The sequence below is a fragment of the Musca autumnalis genome, unplaced genomic scaffold (assembly GCF_047663935.1).
Source record: "Musca autumnalis isolate F117 unplaced genomic scaffold, ASM4766393v1 scaffold_1, whole genome shotgun sequence".
NCBI classification, from domain to species: domain Eukaryota; kingdom Metazoa; phylum Arthropoda; class Insecta; order Diptera; family Muscidae; genus Musca; species Musca autumnalis.
Window position 1 is genome coordinate 329,423,624 of NW_027411644.1, and position 20,355 is coordinate 329,443,978.

The 20,355-nt window shown below is 36.3% G+C and overlaps 1 protein-coding gene across 1 annotated transcript in view; it reads left to right on the forward strand.

Annotated features, from left to right (window-relative positions):
- SIFaR (SIFamide receptor) overlaps positions 1-20,355 on the forward strand; it is a 129,917-nt gene that overhangs the window by 18,870 nt on the left and 90,692 nt on the right. Inside the window, exon 2 of the mRNA XM_073963371.1 lies at positions 16,746-17,923. Coding sequence (XP_073819472.1) covers positions 16,915-17,923 — 1,009 coding nt within the window. The 5' untranslated portion in view covers positions 16,746-16,914. The remainder of the gene's footprint in view (positions 1-16,745; positions 17,924-20,355) is intronic.

Genomic DNA, 20,355 nt, shown 5'->3' on the forward strand with positions numbered 1-20,355 from the left:
TAGCCCAATTGCTTAATCAAAGCACTCCTCATCCTGATAACATATCAGCGCAATGGCAAAGTATTGCCCACTCCATGCAAACAGCCGCAAAATAAATACTTGGATACCAGAGACCTCCACCAAGGAATCCATGGTATGATCAGGAGTGTCGTGCTGCTACCGAAGAGAAAATGCGGCATATATGGCTACTTTGCAATCCGTAGCAACGCGTAGCGCACGAGAGAGATACAGGGAGAAAAGGAGAGAGGAGAAACGTCTTTTCCGCAGGAAAAAGAGAGAGATGGAAAAGCGGGAGGGTTAAAAAATCGAGATGTACAGAATCCAGAATGAAGTCCGAAAATTCTACCAAAGAGTGAAGCATCAAACTGATGGCTTTGGTACGGGTACCTCCTCCTGTAGAGACTAGCAAGGTAATTTGGTAACTGATACAGATAGTGTGATCAGGATATGGAAAGAGCATTTTTCTTTGTTCTATAGGCCGAACTAAGAAAATATCTCCATTTCTCTCTGTCTATTGCTTCTCTTTCTGGAATACCGCGCCTTGTTATCTCTTTATCCACTTGTTTGCGCCATCTATTCTTTGGCCTGCCAATTCTGCATGCACCGCCAAGCGGCTCATATTTATACGCCTTTTTAGCGGGTTCATCATAGCTCATTCTTATGATATGGCCTAGCCAACGCAATCGCTGCATCTCGATACGCTTAACAATATTGATGTCGTTGTATAGCAGATACAGCTCGTGGTTCATGCGACGTCGATATTTACCGTCAACGCAGATTGGTCCGTAGATCTTTCGAAGAATTTTTTTCTCAAACACACCAAGCACTGCCATGTCTGCTTGCGCAAGTACCAAGGCTTCGGAGCCATACATCAGCACGGGTAGTATCAGTGTTTTGTAGAGCGTTATTTTTGTTTGACGAGATGTGGCTTTGTTTTTAAACTGCTTACTTAATCCAAAGTAGCATCTGTTGGCCAATACAATTCTTCTTTTTATTTCACAACTGATGTCGTTTGTTGTGTTGACGGAGGTGCCGAGGTAGACGAAGTCTTTTACTACCTCAAAATTATAGGAATCAACGTCAACAGTTGGCCCGATCTCTATGGACGCATTGCGCGTCGACACCATCAACTTAGTCTTCCTGCCGTTTACCGCCAGACCCACTTTAGCAGATTCTCCTTGGACCTTCATAAAGGTATCAGTTACTTCTTTTACTGATCGTCCCATGATGTCTATATCATCAGCATAAGCAAGTAACATGTGGCTATTGGTGTAGATTGTGCCACTTCTTTTGACGTTTGCCTCTCGAATAACCTTTTCCAGCAGGATGTTGAAGAGATCACACGAGAGGCTGTCCAGACATGGCCTGGAATACCTTTGAACGTAGTGGGCTGTCGAAGGCTGCTTTATAATCGACAAAAAGGTGGTAGGTGTCGATCTCTTGGGTATTCTCCAGGATTTGCCGCAGGGTAAATATCTGGTCAATGGTGGACTTGCCAGGTCTAAAGACGCATTGGTATGGTCCAATTATCTAGTTGACCATAGGCTTTAGTCGTTCGCACAATATCCCTGACACGATCTTGTAGGCAATCGGGAGTAGACTTATGCCCCTATAGTTAGAGCATACAGTCTTATCTTCTTTCTTATGGACGGGGCACAGGATACTCAGGTTCCAATCGTCGGGTACTCATTCTTCCTGCCAGATGGTGCTTACTAGCTGATGAATACACCTTATCAGCGTGTCGCCTCCGGTTTTGAACAGCTCGGCTGGTAAGCCATCGGCTCCTGCTGCCTTATTATTCTTCAGCCGGTTTATTGCTGTTTTTACCTCGTCTTGGCTGGGCGGTATACATTTAATACCATCTTCTGGGATTTGATCTGTGGTATCTTCGCCGTCTTCGCTGGATACCAACAGGATTGAAAAATGCTCTTTCCAAATCCTGAGCACACTTTCTGTATCAGTTACCAAATTACCTTGCTAGTCTCTACAGGAGGAGGTGCCCATACCAAAGCCATCAGTTTGATGCTTCACTCTTTGGTAGAATTTTCGGACTTCATTCTGCAACCGAAATGGCTGTAATTTGGAAGTTATTCTTCGTTAGGGATATAAAACTGCCCACCCATAAACTGTCGGTATAGGTCAACGTCTTTATATAGCCCCCATAGAACGGAACCTCCCCGATTTTCAGTATATTGAAAGTTTCAGTGTCATTATAAAACCGAATTGAATGAAATTTGGTATTTTCTCTTCGATGGGGGTATAGAATATTTCAGAAGAGAAATATCAGTATAGATCCACGTTAAAGGGTACCTCTCGATTTTCGGTATTTTCGGAAATGACAGCAATTTGGTAGTTAGTCATCGTTAGTGGTACAAAACTTTCCACGTCTTCATATAGATCCCATAGAGGGGTATCTCCCGATTTTCGGTATTTCGAAGGTTGTGGCCTCAATCTCCAACCGAAATGGCAGCAAGGTTGTGTCCTCAATATCGCACTGAAATAGCTGGAATGTAGTATTTAGTCTTCGTTTGAGGTACAAAACTTTCAGCAGAAATTTGTCGGCCCATAGAACGGTACCACCTGATTTTCAGTAGAGTTGGGCGATCTAGTTCCTAGTTCCTTGTACTAGTTCCAAAACGTATGAGTAACATCATGAAATATAACGTGTGATATTAAGTATACGCAGTTTGTTCAAAGAAAAAATGTGGGCCATTGGAACTGCGAAGTGAACGAGATAGTTCCATATAGTTCCTTTGGCACAACTCTAATTTTCAGTATTTTGAAGGTTATGGCCTTACTATTCAACCGAAATGTGTGAAATTGGGAATGTAGTCTTCGTTGGGGGTATGCAACTTTTCATAGGAAAATTTTCGGTATATGTCCACGTTTCATATAGCCCCAATAGAGTAAAGCTGGCAAACTATTACACTATAAAAGGTACAAAGAATCCCTTGCAAAATCGGAGAGTACAGTTCAACGTTTTGATATGTCCCCCATTTAAGAGTACACTCGATTTAAAATTTTAGATTTTAGTCACATTTTTCTACAGACTTGTATGTATTTCGAGGGTTCTTGTCAAATTTTCTAACCGAGATTGGTGTATTGTGTGTAGTATTTTTTTTGCTTGTGCTATATTTTCTCAATGATGAGAATTTGATTTCGTTGGTTATGTTGGAACACTACACGTGCATCCATTGCAGCCAGCATAGCTTTCATCCAGAATAGTCCATCAAATCTAAATTTCTTCTTTATTAGAAACCATTTCATCATATCACATTTGTGATGAATTGCTTCGTTTCAAGAAAAAAACAACAATTTTGAATTGACAGATGTTTTCAACATCGAACTTTTTTTTGTCAAACTGTCGACACTATCGCAGTTTTCACAACGGGTTGCCATTAACGTACCGAGATGCTGCAGAGCACAAAGAGTTCAAATCGTGTAGGTAAACACATACATATGTATGTACATTCATACGTTTTCGACAATGTCAATGAATTCAGTTCGAAATTTATAACCAAATAAAAAACTATTTTTCTTTGTTGGAAATTTCCTTAACACGGCTATTAACAAAAGCAATATATGGAGGCGTACAAAATACTTTGCATTTTATTCATAACTAATTTATTAACGACAATATAAAATTCTACATCTACTTCATTTTGTTATTGGAAGTATAGTTTCTATGTCAACTTGTTGACATTTTATTGTTTGTGAAAGGAAAATAAATTGATATGGACCTTTTATGAGCATTATAGCGATTAAGATTTAAGACACTGCAAACAATCGAATAAAACAAAAACACATTTTTTGAACTTTGATTTGTGAGGCGAAAAGTTTGTTGATCCCCCGAAAAACGAAGTTATTTCCACTAACATCAATATGGAGAATTGTACCATGCAAACGGGCGGACAGTTTGATGTTTGTTCCTTGGTTTTGCTGTTCAGCATTGAGATTTTAATGCCATTTTTCATGTCAAACTTTATGCCAATTCAACAAATCCCCTTTTACTATTGAAGTTGTAGGATACAATTTATCGAACATTGCCTTAACCATAGTTTAGAAAATAAAACTTTTATGCGGTGACAGGGTTTTGCCTTCCATTCCACCACTTGCCTCCAATAAAACCCATATTGTTTTTCTTGACAGGGAAATAGGAAAAATCTGCCCATAAAATGTGTTATTGCTTCGTTAAATGAAATCCTTTATTTTCAATCTTCCATTATTAAAGAAATATTTATTTTATGCTATGGATTACACTGAAAGTTCTTCGAGCAAGCTGCCACAGTACAATGAAACTCTATGAGGCATTATTACAAGTTACCTTTTGTTATTGTTATTGGGGTTTAAGAGGGGCAAAGAGAGAACCAAAAAACATTAAATTTACATTAAAACAATTTTGGGTATTTTACTGATACGGAATTAGTAGATATTTTCCATTGCGAACGTCAGAAGCACATGTCTTTGAAGATAAAAAAGAAAAACAGTTATGGCACAGGGCAGGATAACCAATGAAAATGTTCACACCTGCATTTGGAAGAAGAGGATAAGCCCTTTAATAGACACAAATAATAGTAACCGTGAACAAAAAAATAAAATGGTATCACATCAACGAAGTTCTGTTCCACAATAGAAAAATTTAAGGATTTAAATAAAATAATCGAAACAAACAAATACCGAGCGGTATACTTGGGATGAAGCATACATACAAAGGCATAATTTATGTAGCGGAAATGTAATTGGTTACGTCCGTAAAATACGTGGATTTGAATCAAAAGCCTCCAGCTTAGCAAATTGGAGGAAATGCTAAACAAAAACATGGCAACAGGAGAAAATGGTATTGCAGCACAAAGACAATAGCGATTGGGGGAGCATTAACCCAGATATGCCCAGCGTCCTATATATAGGACACACAAAATTCTTGCTAATTTGATATGTTATGTTTATCAAAGTACCGTTTATTTTGGTGATATACTCAGTACACATCTGTAGCTCTTGGGATATTATGTGATTCCATTATTTTGAGCTACTATTTTTGAGTTTTGAGGTCTAGTTCATCGAAGTTGCCACCGATCGCTTAGTTTTTACAATGATTTGCGTTATGACCGATTAATTATTGGGTAATTTTATAACGAAAACATACACGATGTGGAGCCTACTACGAAAAAACGTTAACTAGATGCCTAAAAGGTGTCTTTGGACTATATGTCAAATGTTTTGTGTCCCATAACTCCCAGTTATATGATAAAACCCTGTGTCCAAAAGTGGCCTCAAAAACCACTTTTTTCAAAAAATTTTTAAAAAACATATAAACATACTGTTATTATTTCACATTTGCTTCTAAAATAATATAAAAATACTTTTAAAATTATCACGATCAAGCAATGGGCATATCTGGGTTAAAAATAGATTTTGACGAATAATGAATAGCGAAAAATACCAACATTAAAAACTTCTACATAACACTGAAAATCAAATAGGTAGAAAGGTTTTTTTTATTGGATGGTTAGGCACGGAAACACAATCCAAATCGCGCGGCTCAATACACTATACAGGTTCGAAATCTTCTTATTTTTCTCACCAAATTTTATGCGCATATTTTCTTCTTAGGGAAATTCGGTGTATATTTTTTCCCACACTATTACCCACGAAGGGAATCAGGAAAAGTTCAATATTAATCTTAAAACAGTGTAATTACAATGATTTGTTCCTAATAAGCTGTCCAGCATTATTTTGTGCGATTAAAATAATTAGTCTTTTTTTGTTGTATTATGTTTATGCAATTAAATGCAATTTTCGAGCATTGTGCATTCGCAAATAGTTGTATTAATGTGTAAACATTAGGGTGACCCAAAAAAAGAAAAACCATTTTGTTTGTAGAAATCGAGTTGTAGCCACAACAATGAATTGGGCACAGTTTATTTCATAGAGAATTTTCGTCACTTTTCATATTTGGTCCCATACAAATTAGTATGGAAAAAAAAAGAACTCTTATTGGACAGGTCTAGGGTGTATTTTGCCTCCGTTGGAAAGTATGATCGATGATAAGAATAGAACGGCAGACCTTATGAGTGCAATCCTAACGTGCTTACCATTGCACAATGGTTCATTACACCGTGTTTCTAAAAGGCACATCATTTATATGCACATACGAGTGAGTATAAGGGGAGTATGCACATTAGGGTTATGACTGAAAATGATTTCCTGTAGCACGAATGAATGAAATTTTGCCTATTAATCACTAATATAACGTTCATTCCATTGATATACACGGTGCTCTTGAAGCAACTTAAAATGGAAGGTGCTTACACCTGGGAAGTTTTTGCTGATTCTGAAACTACAACTTTCATAGATGAGAAAAATCAAAAAACAAAAAAATCGCCGAAGCGCTTTTTAAATAAATCGCGATTGAAATTGACATTTTTAGGGGTTTTTTAGGGCTTCACGAGTTATCTTGGAAACCACAAGTCTTATCGAAACGGGGCTAAATAAAATGTTGAAGCTATGAAAATTCTCTACAAGATTGACCTTTATGATAATTTCGTAGGTCTTACCGTTATTATGATATTGAAGTTCAAATTGGGACAATGCATTGACTGTATCGCTACCTTATAAAACAAGTTCATACATGGTGCGCCTTAACTAACATTAAGTGAAAATCGCTCACACTTGCGAAGTTTTTGCGGATTTTAAAACAGCAATGTTCATAAGTGAGAAAAAAATGCAAAAACAAGAAAAACTCGCTGGAGGGATTTTTAAATAAATCGCGGTCAAAATTCACATTTTTAGGTTTTCGCCATTTTGCTTTGAAACCGTAAGACCATTTTCGAGATATATAAGTTAAAGTTGGGAAATTGCAGTCATGACAATGTTTTATAAGGAGACGATACAGTCAATGCATTGTCCCAATTTGAACTTCTATATCTCAATAACGGTAAAACCTAAGAAACTATCATAAATGTCAATCCTGTAGAGAATTTTCATAGCTACAACATTTTGATACGACTTTCGGTTTCCAAGCAAAATCGTGAAAACCTAAAAAACCTCTAAAAATTTTAACTTGAATCGCGATTTATTTAGAAAGCGCTTTGGATATCTCATGTGTCTCTAAAGCAGGTATCGGCACTACTACAAACGCATTGTTTGCGGTCTCACGCATACGACTCTCTCTCGCCCTCTCCACAAACAGCGTGTACGTCAATGCATTGCTAAAATTAAAAATCATTAAAAAAGCGACAGCAGAACCTTCTTCATTGACTTCTGAACGAAGTCTGAATGGTTGTTATTCTCATCAAGGGCACGTGTGCCCCTTTTTGCCGAAAGCTGCTCTAAAGTTTATTTTTAATTATATATCTGCTTACCTTGACTTCAAAAAAATGCCCATAATTCTGATAAATTTAAATTTGAAAAATCGTTTTATGTAATCTTATGTATAAACTATCACGCTATGATAAAGAGATATGAAGTTACACACATTCAGACGAACCGTCTAAAATAATCGAGGTAATCGCATCTATCTCACATGAAGAGCACAATTATACCTATCTTTTAAAAAACCAACAAAATCGGAAAGTGTTTAGTGGAATTAGTCCATGTAATATTCATTTTATGCCAGAATAACCACGTGTGTAATCGAAAGCCCGAAAACTGTCCGATTTTTTTAATTTTTTATTTTTTTGAATTTTTGTCCAGATGTAGGGTTTAATGCCCTGATTATGGAAATTTATAATTTTCATGGCAGGTGGATCCGGTTATATGACTCGAATGTCCACATTCAGAAACCGGAAAAGACTCGGTTCTACTAAACCGATTACTACAAAGTGGGTATCGTTTGAATGCTTATAGAAATAAATATCACATGTGGTTAATTTAACCGATTGCTCTCATAATGTATTTACGCGGTTTATTTCAACATATGTGTAAATTGACACTTAGACCGCGATGTCTCGAGAACGGTAACACCTAATTAAAAGAAGACAGTTTTTAAATCTACAACTTTTACTTTGGTCAGTTTTTGATAAGTCCTTCCGGTTTTGAGAAAAGTCCAAAAAACTGATTAAGACTTCCAAATATTACCTTTGACCCCAAACAGCTTCTTTTGGGATCGATACTTCTAATAACAAACCCTAGCTCTTCCCCAAAATTCAGCTTTAAGGGAATTTTTGCTACTTCCCTCTTATACGCATGTCTACTTTGACCGGACTGTAATTGTTGCATAAATTTCGGGACGATCCTAGACATGTCTTTAAACTGCACTCTTGCGAAAAATTTTGAAATTTTGTGCTGGGGGTATCCGTGGGCCGATACAGTCCATATTCTAACATGTTTAAAGTGTGACAGAAATATTACGATGCGGAAAGGTTGGACCAATATCAGTCACTTTGGTTGGTCCGAATGGATTTACAGTGCATACAGTATATAGATGTAAACCGGACAACAAGTAGGGGAAATCGCCTTTGGAAATTAAAAGCTTCAATTTAAATTCACAAATACAAATTTGCAATGTTATACGTATAAATAGGGGCTCCAAATAGCGAAAATTGCCTAGCAACAACATCTAATATGCCTGATGATGTTAACCTAACCAGTTAAGGAATCGATCGTCGCAAGCGGTTGATATCTAGCGAATGATTTTTTTAATAGAATCTCCTTATGTCATATAACTCGATTAAATTAATTAAAAATCCCACAAATAATGATCTTCGCCCTAAAAAGGCAAAACTTTAAAATAATAAAAAAAGAAGTACTTTCGTTAATTTACTAACTATCCTCGAACAACCCTTAATCTGCACGTAAGCAAAAATCGTAAACATTTATGAGACCTTTCTGGAACTTGATGTACGTTTGGAAAACATTTTACGCTGTGCAATGTTTCGGCCAAATCGCATACTCAATTCGTAAGCTTTTGATACATCTCAGGAGATATGCACTTGCCCCCGAAAAAAGTATCGTCGGAAAAGGGGCCGCGAGTACAACATTCATGACGATCCGAGAAGTGTTCCTAAACTTCACTGAAGCCAAAATTTTAAAAATTTTGCCCACATTCGAAACTGATGTCTGTCTGAAAGAAATAATACGATGTGCAAAGTTTGAACTAAATCGGATTCTCTCTTCCAGAATTATCTTGTGCACCATTTTAACGAAAAAAGTTTGAACTTTTGTGAGGGAGGTAACCGTAGGATTCGACCGATATGGCCCAAATTTTAGACCAAATCGGTTGATCCGTTCATGACTAAATCGACTCCAAATTGTTTAAAATGGATTTCGTCCAAATATATTTGGGGTCTAAAACTATTATTATTTCAATGAGGCACATTTTCATCGTATTAAGGTGTATATAACGTTAATAGCCTAAAAATGGGCCATATCGATCCACCCTTGAACTCAAAAGTTCAACATTTTTGTTTGAGTGCAGTTTAAGGTCACGGTGCTCTTGAACCAAATAATGGAAGGAAGTGTTTGCGGATTCTGAAACAGCAATGTTAATAGATGAGAAAAGTCCAAATACAAGAAAAAATCGCTGGAGGGATTTCCAAATAAATCGCGTTTAAATTTCACATGTTTTTTGGTTAGGAATCGCAAATCCTATCGGGGGGCTAAAGAAAATTCTCTACAAAATTGGTTTTCGTAATTGTTTCCTAGGTTATACCATTTTTGAGATATATAAGTTTAAGCTGGGAAATTGCAGCCATGCCCTTGTTTTATAAGGAGACGATACAGTCAGTAAATTGTCAAAATTTCAACTTCTATATCTCAAAAATGGTAAAACCAACGAAAACATCGTAAAGGACAATCATGTAGAAAACTTTCGATGCTATAACATGTTCTCTAGTTCCATTTTGATAGGACTTGCGATTTTCCAGCAAAATCGTGAAAACCTAAAAAAACTGAAAAAAAAATGAACTTTGATCGCGATTTATTAAAAAATTTGGCGATTATTTTATTTTTTCATCTATGAGAATCCGCAAAAACTTCCCAGTTGTAAGCACCTTCTATTTAAAGTCGGTTCAAGAGCACCGTGAGGACTGTTCGAGGACCCTTTGAAAATTTTACAGAAGGTACTCCATGTGATCCCGTTTACAGCGATAACATGTTTTTCAAGGGCATTTGTTCAAAAGCTCTAAATTGTATGGTGTATGGTGGCCAACTGAAATGACTGGTGGGCGCCATATCTATCGAAAGGAATGATTTCCAAAATAAAATCCACTTCCAAAATGGTAACTTTTCCGTAACTTCCGCAACAAATTTCTGCAACTAATTCTAAAAATCTTCCAAATTCATAATTTCTGTAGAAAAATATTTTATTTTTATCTGCATATGCGCCTACGAGAGTTTTTAAACGTTTTCTGTTGAATTACCTTTTAAATGAATTCACCAGTCACATTTGTTCTTGAGCTCGGGTCTTTATTTTTATACCCTCAGCAATTATGCTAACGAGGGTATATACACTTTCATACGGGCAAAATGTGCCTCATCGAAATAATGGTTTTAGAGTCCAAGTATGTTTGGACGAAATGTGTTTCAGACAATTTTGAGTCGATTGAGCAATGTCCGTCCGTCTGTCTGTCTGGAGCGCACAATAACTCTCGAACGTATCAACAGATTCGGTCCAAAATTTGGCTTCCGTAATATTTTGTCCCAACTTAGTTTAAGTTCGAAGATGGGTTATATCGGTCCACTCCTTCCGGTACCTCCCCCACAAAAGTTCGAAAATGATCGGAAAATTTGTACGTACGATAACTCTTGAAGGGAGTAACCGATTTCGTCCATACTTTGCTAATTGTGAAATGTCTACCGGACTTAGAAGAGGTTCCAATATGGACTCAATCGGTCCACTCCTTCGGGTATCTCCCACACAAAATTTGGGATAAGTTCAGTTTAGGACCAGCTCTCGAATCGCTTTGATTTTTGTTTAAGCAACTTGTATTCACTACCCCCATACGACGGTACAAGCTCCATCAGGGGCAAGTCCACACTTCCTGAGTAAATAGCCTGAAAGTTGCAAAAAAAAACCCAATGACACCGTTTGATGTGGTTGGAGCGCAAGATAACTCTCGAACGGATCTGCCGATTCGGTCCAAAATTTGGCCTTAGTAATATTATTTCCAAACATAGTTTAAATTTGAAGATAAGCCATATCGATCCATTCCTTCAGGTACCTCCCCCACAAAAGTTCAAAAATGTTCGGAAAATTTGTTCGTACGGTAACTCTTGAAGGGAGTGGCCGAACTGGTCCATACTTTACACATCCTAATATATCTACCAGATATTGATCAGGTTCAAATATGGACTATATTTGTCTACTCTATCCGGTACATCCCACAAAAATTTCGGATAAGTTCACTTTAAGACCTGCAATCGAATCACTTTGATTTTTGTTGAAGCAATTTGCAATTACAATGGTAACATTTTTTCAGGGGCAAGTCCATATTTCTTGAACAAACAGCTCGAAGGTTGTAAAAACCCCCTATGGCACCATATGTAGTGGCTGGATATCCACTTCCATAATAGTCAATGTCGATCCATTCCTTTAAGTATCTCCTCCGCAAAACTTTTGATATTTAATCCTAATCAATATTTTTGTCGGTTCATACACCCAACATTTTTCAAATTCATACGTTTTTTGAGAAAAAATTGTTTCATTATACACAGGCTGAGGGCAGGGACGTATCCAGGATTTCATTTCGGGGGGGGGGCCCACATGACAAAAATTTTGAATGTTCATGTTAGCGAAAATTTCTTATTTAGCAATGATGTAAACCTTTTTTTAGACATATATTACCGATGAAAAAATTTGCGTTGCTATTTTTTAATTAAAATGACGTAAGACTTCTTGACCAATTTACCCTTGTTTTCAGAATATTTTTGACAATATAGTAATATGTTCAAAACTATGGATATATTAATAATCGCATAAATTTTTGGGTGTATCATTTACCAAATAACTCACAACTACAGTGAATGTTATGTAATTCAGTGAAGAAAGAATATATTATCAGAAAACATGGAATGTTGAGGACATTTCCTTTGATTCCTACTTCACAAAATTTCAAAATCACGGCTTCAATTTTCCACTCCAATTTCATTATGAAACGAAAATGGGATTAGTAGAGAATTGATTTACGCAGAGGGAACGTTGGATATCATGGCGTTATCCACTAGTATTTTTCATATTTACAGGTAGAATTTAGAAGGAAAAAACGACGAGGCGCGTGTCTTCTTTTTTATCTCATCTCGCTGCGGTGCCAGAATATGCTCAATTTTTCAATTGGTGTCAGCTGTCCAATCGTTGTTATTGTCATAAAGAAATTGTAGTTATTCCCCAAACATATTTTGGTGTCCAATCGTAGATCTTATCACAAAGAAGGCCGATAGTGGTTTTCTTGATAGAGAAATAATGCTGAGCAATAGTGAGTCTATCCATGATGAAATTCTAGCATCCAATCGCGATTATGTAAATGACAAATTCTGTCGCCCAATCGTGCATCTGTCAATAGACTAATTTCGGCGTCCAATCGTCGAACTTCTCTTATAGAAATTCCGGTTTCCTATCGTGGATCTTCTCATATATTGATCAGGAACTATGAAAACTCTGACAACCAGTCTTGAATTCTTTTAAAATGAAATTCTGGCGCCCACTCCAAGTTCTATACATGTATACATTCTTTTAGCAAACATCCACAAACCCAATTTTCCCAATCTACATTTTTTATACTCTCAACCTTTAGTTCTCATCTGAATTAATGGTTTTAGGGCCAAAGTGTTTTTGAAAGAAATCTATTTCAGAAAACTTGGAGTCGACTTAGATATGTTCGTCCGTCTGTGTGGCTGCCTGGAGAACACGTAATTCTCGAACAGATCAACCGATTCGGTCCAAAATTTGGCCTTCGTGATATTTTGTCAACATGTTGATCAATTTCGATCGACTATCGATGCACTCTTTCGGTAACCTTCCACAGAGTATTTCAAAAATTTTCAGAGAAGTGCAGTTTAAGACCTCTCTGAATAATTAGTAAATATATCTGTGTAATCTTAAGACCTCAGTAGTCATAGCTTCACTTCCTTTATGGTAATAATTTAGTTATAAGTAGAAATATGAAATAAATAAATGAATAAATAAAAATACCTCTCTGGAAAGGCTTTGCTTTTTTGCAACAAGTGTTCTCGGTGCCCCTATTACTATAGAACTATAGTTTTTTCAGGGGCAAGTCCATACTTCCAGAGAAAATGTCCCGAAAGCTGTAAAGAAAACCTACGGCCATCATGTGTAGTGGCTGGTGCGCACGACAACGTTCGAACCGGATACTGCGTTGGTCCAAACTTTGTTTATCACAATATTTCTGCGAGCCTTATATAAAGTTCGAAGATGCGATTTTTCTTGAACGGAGCAACAGATTTGGTCCAAACTTTGGATTTAGTAATATTTTGTCCAGACTTAGATTTAGCTCGAAATTGGACCATACTGCGTACATCCCTCACAAACCTTCAAAATAGATGTTTAATGCAGTTTAACGTCTGTTCGAAGATCCTTAGAAATTTTTACTGATGGTATTCCTTGTGTTTAGAGCGGCATTATGTTTTTCGTGGGCAAGTCCATATTTCTTAAAAAAAGCTAACAATTGTACTGTGACGAACTAAAAAGACTGGTGGGAGATCTACTTCCAAAATTAACTTGTCGGTCCGGTCCATTTCTACAGGTACCTCCTCCGCAACACTTGTCATCAATGATAAAATCCATATTTTGTTGGCAAGTTCATACGTCCAAAAATTTGTACACAATTCTGAAAATCGCCTAATACATAGCTTTGTGTTAAAGGATTTTGGTTGTGTAGCCGCTTTTCTATCTGTCCATAGATGAAAGTTTCAGTTCACACAGGCTCAGGGTATATTCCTGTCCGCAAAGTCGACTGATACTTGTTGAGATTTTGACGAAGAATAATCTGTTTCCGATTAGTTTTTTTATTTCGTTTGTCGTCACAAAGTCCTTTGCCGAAGAATTAACATTTCTACAAATGTGCATCTATTGAAAGTACTTCCCAAAATACATTTCATAGAGTAACCGACAGAAAAATCCCTGAAGATCAAATTCAATTTCGAAATATTGGAAATGATATGCAATAAATAAAATATAAACATTGGCCTCAATCTCAATAACCTTGATTTTATTAACATTCGAAAGGACGAACAAAACATAAAAATACGACAGAAAAATCATTCTTTATACAATAGACATTTACTAATGTGTAGCAAGAGACCAGTATCAAATAATCTCAACGGACGACACTGCGTTGGAACAGAAATTATATCATAAAAAATGGTTGATATAGTTTTTTTGCAAATTTCAAACATAATAAAGAATTTGTAATTGTTATGATGTTCAAAATAGTTCATTACAAAAGCGTGTTAGAGACTCTATACAAAAATTTAAAACCACAAAGATTAAGCAACGATTTTATCTTTTATTGCTCGTTTCAAACATTTCAAAAGCAAAAGATCGGAAGATTTTTTTTCCAGATGTTGTTTTTTAAGCCAAAGTATTGGACGTAATATGCTGCAAACGTTCAATAAATACAAATAAACGTCTTGTTCTGAACTCAATAGCACTTACAGTCAGCCTAAAATTACGATTAAACGCTTAAACAACACCTTAAAACTTAACAACAACTATGCAGAAAATTGCTCAAATAGCCTAACTTGTTTCTTATTTTTATACTTTCCAATATGTTGGACAATAATGTATACCAATGTAGTTAAATATTTCTTTGTAATACTTCCTCCAAATACTTTACATATTTCTTGAAAAATTTAAAACAGTTTAACATTTTACTCAAAATTAAAAAAATGTGTAACATAAGCTAATATCCTATGGCTACGTCGGTGGCTGAGGGTATATCTCTGTCGGCAAAGCTGACTGATACTTTTTTACTTGTTTTAGTTAAGTTTGTCATTCCGTAACTCGTCGAAATAATCATTCGCCACCCTATATAGTATATATAGGGTTCCGAAGGACCAAGAAACTTCGACACTAAAAATTATGGACATAGGTCCACGTTTTCTTATAACCCCCATATAACGGTACCGCTCGATTTCCGGTATTTTGACATTTTTAGCTACATGTTCTGGCCGAATTAGCTATAATTTGGCATTTATATCAATAAACTTCTCCACCAGAAATTATGTACATAGGACCATGTTTCTTATATAAAGCCCACATATAACGGCGCAGCTCGATTTCAGGTATTATGGCGGTTTTAGCTACATTTTCTGGCCGAATTAGCTATAATTTGGCATTTAGGGTTTCTACACGCAAAGAAAAACAATTGTTCGCTTTTGTTGGAACAAAAACATAAATTTTTGATCCAACAATTTATAATTCTAACAATAAATATTGTTACTTCTGACCAAAACTATTGTAAGTTTTAACAATATTTATTGTTCATTTTGGAAAAGAAGTATTGTGATTTGCAAAAATAAATATTATTACTTCTGACCAAAACTATTGTAATTACATGTTTGGTCCAAAACGATATAATGTCAAAGTGACAATACATATTTATATTTAGAACACATAATATGGTCCAGTGTAACAATAACGATTGTCGGATTGACAATACTACATAAGGAATCCAACAATATGTTAACAATATATATTTTGCTCTTGGAATGTTGTTGGATCAAACATGTTTTTTTCTCTGAGTGTAGTGGTCAAGTAACTTTTCCACCTAAAATTGTGGCATAGGTACTTTCGCAACAGAAAGAAAATTAGCTCAGAGTATTTCATGGTGGAGGGTATAAAAAGTTTGGTCCGGCCGAACTTAATGCTCTCTAACTTGTTTTTAAATTAATTTATATTAAACATTTTATATTTATTTTAAAAATAAGTAATTAAAAAGTTGGCATGAAAATTATTTTTTAATTCAACATTAGCAAAAGTTAGTCTGTACATTATTTTGGCTTTTTATGTTTCTGTTTGCACAGAGATTAGGAGACATAGAAGAAGTCAATTGTGAGAAAATCCAGAAGATAGCAAAAAAATATTATCTTTATACATTTATTCGGTTATTTTTCTTTTTTACTGTCAAGGTTTAAGTTGTTTTGATGATTAATTGTGAGATTTCGTAATGATACCCATCTCATCTTTCTTTACGTTTATTTTGTTAATTTGAGAAAGAAAGACTCTCCCGTGGGCCGTTAGTAAATAAACCACTTAATGTTTTGACAAAAAAGGAAATAATGATAAAACGTGTATTTTCCCAAAAGAATTTTATGAATGGCCTACCAACTTGATCACAAAAATATGACTTCATTTTAAAAGAAGATCCTTCTTTTATGCTACAAATTATATTTGTTCCTTGTGGTTTATAAATTTAGAAGTGATGTGGCACTTGAACTCATTGTTAAATCGCCATTTTTAAAACACAAGAAAATTCTTAAGCCCTCTCAAATGTAAAGAAGGACAAGGTAGCCACTCTTTGTGTGTGTGTCTTATGATTTGTGACAAAATAGTAAATTTGCTTACAAATCACAAAATTATGTTAATTTCTATCTGACCGTGGTACTGTATTGGGAGGCGTTCTAACAAATTTGTTAGCCCATCAGATGTGTGTATGTGTAGGTAGAACAACTCAAAGGACATGTAGCGAAAAATAAAATTACCATAATATACACAACAACCTCAACAACAACTGCCTTTGCAAAATCTTCTTCATAAATTCTAATCAAATGTTTTGATTTATTTTTAATAGGAGTTTCCGGGTGTCTGCAATCACAACAACAGCAGCAAATAATAGTATGTCCACAATTGAATGCTGATGACACTAAGTGACGGATTTAATTGAAAAATGGTGTAAGCAATTAATTACTGTAAGACATCTTTACCAAATCCAAGGCTTTTGCACAAAGCGACAGCGGGAAATGGTATCGTCACATCGATTACGAAGAAAACCCCAGAAAATCGAGGAGAATTTGATACGCCGTAATTACTATGACCCCTTGTATACGGCATCGGCAACTGCCACTTCCACTGCAAAGTCGGCAGCCACATCGAGTGATACACCAGTTAGAACGATAGGCATCGGAAGCAGCAGCAGCAATACAACATCGGCCGTACAACAAATTAAAACCATGGATTATTCGGAGGCTTTGGCTGATTTCAATTTAACCAAAACAGCAAATGACTCTGGCAATGTAATGGCAAACTTGAATCATCAACTCTTTGAGTTGAATAACCTCTCACACAACATTGGCGGTGCTGGAGGAAGCAGTAGTGAGAGTAGCATTAGCAATAACATGGCTGCCTATGGTTTCGATGTTAATTCTACCGTCATTCAAGTACTTCTAGATACTAATGACAGTTCATCTCTAAGTCCCGCATCTGTACTAACATCATCGTTGGCGTCCGCATCATCGTCGTCGTCGTCAGTGGCATCAGCGGATGTCACAGCTTTGCCAACCTTTGGCACAGCTACAGTTACTGCAGCTGCTATTGCATTCGATGCTGATTCAAATAGCGGCCTAGTTATGGATACACTACTGGGCTCCGTTATGACCACTGCCACCGCCACCGTTACATCGGCTGCCTCCAATTATCCCCTGGAGAATTTATATGAAACTACCACCGCCATAGCTACAATTTCGTCATCGATTAAAAGCTCCAACAATGAGTCGGCCTATTGGGAATTGGAAGGATCCGATTTCGATTTCCTGTACCGTCATTCCTTGACCATGACCATTGTATATTGCATTGCCTATGTGATTGTGTTCCTTGTGGGTTTGGTGGGCAACAGCTTTGTCATTGCCGTTGTCCTACGCATGAGGAATATGCGCACAGTGACGAATTATTTTATTGTTAATCTGGCGATTGCCGATATTCTGGTTATAGTCTTTTGTTTGCCGGCCACATTGATGAGCAACATATTTGTACGTAAGTATCGGATTTAGATTTATTTATGGTAATTTATTATTATTGCTATTATTATTGATGTAGCCATTATTGCTGATACGGACAAGAGATAGTAGTAGTTGTTGTTGTTAGTCAGTTTTGATGCGTGGCGAAAATTTGATTTACATCATGGAATAACATCAAATTACAAACGAACGTTTATTTATGTCAGCTATAAAATATGTAATATTGTTCAGTTATGTTACACGGTGCGCCTTAACAACATTTAAATGAAAGGTGCTTACACCTGGGAAGTTTTTGCGTATTCTGAAACTACAATGTTCATAGATGAGAAAAATCAAAAAACAAAAAAAATTCAAATAAATCGCGTTCAAAGTTCACATTTTTTGGGGTTTTTTAGGTTTTCACGATTTTGCTTGGAAACCACGAGCCGTATCATAATGGGACTAAAGAAAATGTTGTAGCAGTCAAAATTCTCTATAAGATAGATGTTAAGGATTTGTTCCTAGGTTTTACCATTTTTGAGATATTGAAGTTCAAATTGGGACAATGGACTGACTGTATCGCCCGCCTCCTTATAAAACAATGTCATGCACGGAGCGCCTTAACTAACTTTAAGTGAAAACAGCTTACATCTGGGATGTGTTTGTGGATTCTGGAACAGCAATGTTGTTGGATGAGAAAAATCCAAAAACAAGAAAAAATCAATGTAGGGGTTATTAAATAAGTCGCGGTTAAAGTTAAAGTTTCGCGATTTTGCTTGGAAACCGCAAGTCCTATCGAAATGGAGCTAAAGAAAATGTTGTAGCTGTGAAAATTCTCTAGAGGATTGACGTTAATGAATTGTTCCCAGGTTGTACCATTTTTGAGATAAAGAAGCTCAGGTTACATTTTTAGATTTTTGTTTTTTGCTAGGGTTTCACGTTTTTGCATGAATACGGCAAGTCTTATCGATATGGGACCTGAGAAAATCGTATATCATAAAGGTCAATGTAGTGGAGAATTTTCACAACTCCAGCATTTTCTTTAGTCCAATTACGATAGGGCTCGCCGTTTCCAAGCAAAATCGTGAAAACCTAAAATGCCCCACAAATTCGAACTTTGACCGCGATTTGTTTGAAAATCCCTCCGGCCTTTTTTTTAGTTATTCTTATCTATAAACAATGTAGTTTCAGAATCCGCAAAAACTTCCCAAGTGTAACCAGTTCTAGGGCAGAGGAGCCATTCGACAGTCGATACGTCTGAAGAGCTGCTTAACCAACAGCGAAACCAGGTAACGTAATTTGGTGACTGTGTGGGTTCGAGTCCTTGGCTTTCCTTTTTCACTTGCAAAAATTTCCGATCATCAAGCTTAACTCTAAACGAGAAAATTAATAAAAATCATTAAAAATGATCTTCGCCCTAACAGGCAAAATTTCAAAAAATAAGCACCTTTCATTTAAATCTAGTTAAGGCGCACCGTCGTTAGGTATCGGAATCGCAGAGAAAAAAAAAATAGTGTTCCTCTTTTGTTTGAAGTCACATGTGTATTTTCGGCACATTTTCTATTGGTTTTGTCCCACCATGCAATTGCGAAACGAAAATAAGATTTTTCTCTCAACCATAAAAACAACTATCGACTATGGTCTTCAAAAACATAACCTAAAATAAAACTATTGCCATTGTAAAAATTGCATTTGAACTTTAACCTGAAATACCTAACCAATGCACAGTGGATCCACTTGTTTGAAGAAAGTGACCAAAAATATTTCCAGTGTAAATATCAAGCTAATGCGCTTGTTACAGCTTTGTGCCGCTACAAAGATTGTTTTTAGAAACCATGAGCGTAGAATTCTCCCTTCTTTCCCCTTAGGAGGAGGTATACGGTATGAATTGTTTTAGTGCTGTTAATACAAAATGTCTTGAACAAAGTTACCGATTATCTTATCATGTAAAAATAGTCATGGGGAAACAAAACAATATCCAAAACAACATAAAAACTAACCGATTTAGCGGGTTAAATAGACCAACATTTTTGCCTTAAAATTGGTAAAATTGTTAATATATATTATGGCGTCTTGATATTTCCATTGATGCCAATTATGTTAATGTACGCGGTCAGATAACAGAGTTATACCTTAATATATGCACATAAACCATATTCTAGGGCAGCTTTAGTCTGCGGCTCACCATTTATAGTTTGGCACTAGTTGGCAGCTCATATTAATACTGGATGACGTAGGGGATGGAAGATACCAAGGAACGGTCCTGACCGGTTTTAACATGGCAAAGCCCAGGATTTATCTTGGTCCCTCTTTCATCTCAAGTGGACACTGACCTCCCCGTGGTGTCACCTGGGGAACTGCCTTTAACACCCGTTAAAGGTAGTGAGCTAACATGTACCGCGCGTTCACCCATAAGAACGTTAAAAACTTGGGTTTGGGCGTCGGGTTAGTAACCCTCCCCTAGAAAAA